This window comes from Buceros rhinoceros, unplaced genomic scaffold, assembly GCF_000710305.1.
Source record: "Buceros rhinoceros silvestris isolate BGI_N320 unplaced genomic scaffold, ASM71030v1 scaffold27940, whole genome shotgun sequence".
NCBI classification, from domain to species: domain Eukaryota; kingdom Metazoa; phylum Chordata; class Aves; order Bucerotiformes; family Bucerotidae; genus Buceros; species Buceros rhinoceros.
The window spans coordinates 67,656-71,707 of record NW_010388336.1 but is presented as its reverse complement, the minus strand read 5'-3'; the positions used below and the strand labels follow the sequence as shown (position 1 = coordinate 71,707).

General features: G+C 43.9%; 1 protein-coding gene across 1 annotated transcript in view; it reads right to left on the bottom strand.

The window, feature by feature from the left end:
• OVCH2 (ovochymase 2) overlaps positions 1-4,052 on the bottom strand; it is a 17,914-nt gene that overhangs the window by 3,304 nt on the left and 10,558 nt on the right. Inside the window, exons 11-16 of the mRNA XM_010145666.1 lie at positions 3,692-3,832; positions 2,555-2,685; positions 2,083-2,176; positions 1,179-1,310; positions 693-773; positions 22-55 (exon numbers count right to left, since the gene is read on the bottom strand). Coding sequence (XP_010143968.1) covers positions 22-55; positions 693-773; positions 1,179-1,310; positions 2,083-2,176; positions 2,555-2,685; positions 3,692-3,832 — 613 coding nt within the window. The remainder of the gene's footprint in view (positions 1-21; positions 56-692; positions 774-1,178; positions 1,311-2,082; positions 2,177-2,554; positions 2,686-3,691; positions 3,833-4,052) is intronic.

The following is a 4,052-nucleotide window of genomic DNA, read 5'->3' as shown; positions in this document are numbered from 1 at the left end:
ATTATCCGGCTGAAGATGAACCTGGGCTGATTTGCAGGCACCCCACAAGCACCGTCTGGAACAGAGAGCACGGATGTTTCAAGAAGTCTTCAGAGGTTAAGATTTGGAGAAGCAAAGGACAGTCTTTTTTCAGAGCTAGCCCACAGTCCTCAAGCTTCCCCCTGCTCTTTTTTGCCAAATATTTCCGCTTCCCTCATTACAAAGGATCCAAATGTTTAGAGGTAGCATGAGAAAATGATCTTAGCAAAAAACACAGCTTCACCGAGCTGACAGCAACTGCTTACCTTCCAAAGTTTGGGCCCCAAACCTACAATGAATCCCATTCTCCATAAAGGACTGGAGGGAAAAAGGAAAATTCTGAAATGCTGCTTATTATTTTCGACTGCTCTGTATTCTTTGCATTTATTTTCACCTAAGCAAGTAGGTGTAAACTGACATACAAGCTGAAATCGTGTCATTGTGTTGCTGTAAATGAATTAACAAGATGAAGAAATTAAGAAAAATGAGGTTCTGCTATTCTAAAACCAAAGCATGAAAGTGTTACTATTAATCTTTTTATTTCTTCAAAATACCTTAATGAAATACTCTGGGACAACTGTATCCAGTAAGTATTTAGAGAAAACACCATTTAAATTATAGTCCAAAAGGTATTCCCTATGCCCACGAAGAAAATATAACTTGAGTTGGCTTACCTGCTGTAACCTGCATTTCCTCTTCAGCCATACCCTTATCTTCAGATTCTTCTTCACTAGCTGAATCCAAAGTATCTAAATCTAGGAAATGAAAATAGCGAATGTGTTAGCAGGCTGTTTTGAGAGATATTTTTATTACAAAATTACTTCTATTTTCTTTATTATTTTTTTTTTAGAAGGAATACATGTCTACAGCAGGGATCTGTGCTATTCCACCTTCACATGGTAGTAAAGTACCATTTAAAACGCATCAAAGTGCTCTTACACAAAATAAAACTCGGAGGTTTGGGGTAGAGTCGTCGTTTCTTTTCACCGACTCAATAGCCCTTTGTTTAGCGTCTCAGTAGTTTCACAACACAGGTTTTTTCACTGAAACTATTTCTTAGATAAGAATCTCCTAAAGTAAAATAATTCTGAACAGTCACATTCACTGAAGAGCACTTTGCTGTGCCTCAAAGAGGCAGTTTCCCAAGGTACTTCTATTACCTGTGACGTTAACAAAAGAGATGGTAGCTCTGAATCCTCCAAAAGTCTCTGTTTCATCAGAGTGAAAGACAACCACCATCACAGCAGAGGAGCTTAGAACAGGTGCTGGCAGGGCAAACCCGCACGACATCGCTAAAAAGAGAAAGCAACCTTTCATTGCAGGGGAACGTGCATTTTTGCATCCTCACCCCTTTCACCAGCAGGTACCAGTATTCTGCATATTCCAGCTCTCACACAGAAGGGACAAATCACCTCGCATCGAGAGGAGTGCGGAAGGACTGTTCTGTCACTCCTGACAGGCTGTCCTTGCTCAGAGTTCTCTCATAAAAGCAAGGAGACTCTTGCGTTACGTCACAAGGGCCTGTTGCGGCACTCGGGCTCATCGGGTGCCACGACACACAGAACACACTGGAAGCCTGGTTCTCCCTCGTTAGTGTTTCAGCACTAGCATCCACTAGAGCTAATCCAAGCACCAGCATCAAGCAAGTGCAGAGATCAGTTGACTAGGACAGGTCTTCCTCTCATTCAGTGTCAGCCAAGGTGGCCAGAATGACATGGCAGCTCATCATCTGGTGAGAAGAACAACTGGACTCTGAACAGGAGACCTCCTCCACCCAAAACAAATCACTGTGTTATGCCCTTTGCTTTGTTTGCGTTAATTCAGAACTGCATTTCGTACGGAATTTGGATGCACAAAGCTGTGCTCTTTGATGTGGTTTTGCCTCTGTACGTGGAAGAGAAGCAGCTACACCTGTAAGTACTTTTCAAGGTACTAAAACTAGTACCTATAACATCCCCTAAGACTCTAGAGGCAAACTTGATTTTAGATTGTAAAACAGGGCTGGTGAAAGTGATGAAAAGAAAATAGGTCATCCCCCAAACGTGTCAAAAACAAAAGTCAAACCAATTTCGTCCTCTTTTCCCACATCTTCATACACAGTCACGGCATCATAAGAGCAATCTTCACTGTCTTCCACTTCAAAAGACTGGTATGTAAGCTTTAAATAAAAAAAGTGAACCTTGTTAAATTCACACAGAAAAAATTCAAAGATCTGTAACAGAGTCTTCAGTATTCTCAGTGTTCTTTGGGGTTTGGTTTCTGTGACATTCAGACCTCTCACAGGTGATATATAGCATATTACACTTGCTAGAGGAATCTGTCATGATAAAATTTAAACCAGCAAATTCTATTTTACTATAACCTAAAGGAGAAATCAAAACCTATCTGGCTTTTGGGACGGAAAGTGATTTCTCTCAGCTGCATCCAGCAGCATTATTTGAGCCTATGCTGCTTGCTTGTCCTCAGCTGCACCATTTCTGCTAACTCAATGGTGCCCACTCCGACTCCGCGGACACAGGGAGGGCTCGCGTTGTACCTTGATTACATGATCCTGGGGCGCACAAATAATCCATTGACAGTTGGCCATGTTGCTGTAGTGCTCTGGGTAGTGCATGCTTTGTAACACTCCTTCTTCAAATAGGACAGCTAAGGACTCACAGCCAGAATCTGGAAATTCAGGAAGACAAAAAAAGAGGCACTGTGCTTTCCTATTCGCTCACGAAAAAAATAAATCTAGAAAAACTCTTGTGGTGCTTGCACACAGCTGAGAAAGAGAACAGCACAAGAGCAGTACGCCAAATCCTTCTGTCTGGAAAAGATACAAAGAAAATTTTTGATCTGTTCCCAGGCAGAAGAGCAATTAAACGCGTGACGATGGCATTCCCCTTTGGCTACAGGCAGCGCACTACAGGCACAGGTACCTGTGCGGGCTGATAGAAGGGCAGGACACAGGCATGTCCGAAGAGCAACTGCCTCCTTTCTGTGGAAAGGAAAGCGGAGACACGAAGCAGAAGCAGCGGACCTGTCTTCCTGACGGGCTATGCAGTGGCAAGGCCTCTCGGAGGGGATTCCTCCCTACACTCTGCCCTTGCACTCTGTAAAGGAAAGAAACCATCTGGAAAAGCCACAGACGCAGCAGCAAGTGGCGTCTGTCCGTACTGGGTTGTCCAGGCTCAGCAGATGGCCCTTGGGCTGCTCCCTAGCGATGGTGAACTGCTCCGCACAGCCAAACTGAGAGCAAACCTCCACGAGACAGCTCTGAGCGTTCGCTGCCTCCCTCGGGGCCCCTCCCGACAGCGTGCGTGGGACTAGCAGCAGCTTTCACCTGGAAATTCTGCTCATCTGACTGCCGTTAGCAGCTGAGTTTTAACACGTTCTAGAAGGAAGGAAGGAAGGAAGGGAGACCTTGTATGAAGTGGATAGGAAGGGGCAAAATCAAAGGACGGCTTCTCTCAGCAGCACCAAACCTCTCTTTCTGGCATACGGGTTTCTCTGCAATGTCACAGGGCAGCCTCACCACACTCACCCTGTTCTGACCACACTCACCCTGCTCGTAACGTCAGCCACATAGAGGTACTAGAGCAGCTTCCTCTGATTTATTTCCTCCTGCAATTTTTTTTTTCAGGTTACCACTTTGAAGGGCAGACAGGTATATTACTGGACGTAGCCTTACCAGGAAGAATATCTGGTGTAATAGCTTTGTAGGTCATGGAAAAACCGGTTCCATAGTCCTTGTTATCAGAAACAAATTTGAGCCTTATACTGTTGGAACCAATCAAAATAGGTAATGGAAGATCTCCTCCACAGAATTTCCCTGAAACAGAACATTAGAAAATAATCACTGTTTAAAGTCTTTAGTCACTTGAGAAAACTTGCTTGTACCATCTTTAGTATTTAGCTATAAAAGTTTTAGGATGAAAAGGAAATTGCCTCTTCTTTCCTCTACATTCCCTATTAGCCCAAAGAGATGCACAGGCTTAAAAACTGAAAAACCTCGACACCAGAAATGCTGACACAGTTAGGCAGCTTCCACT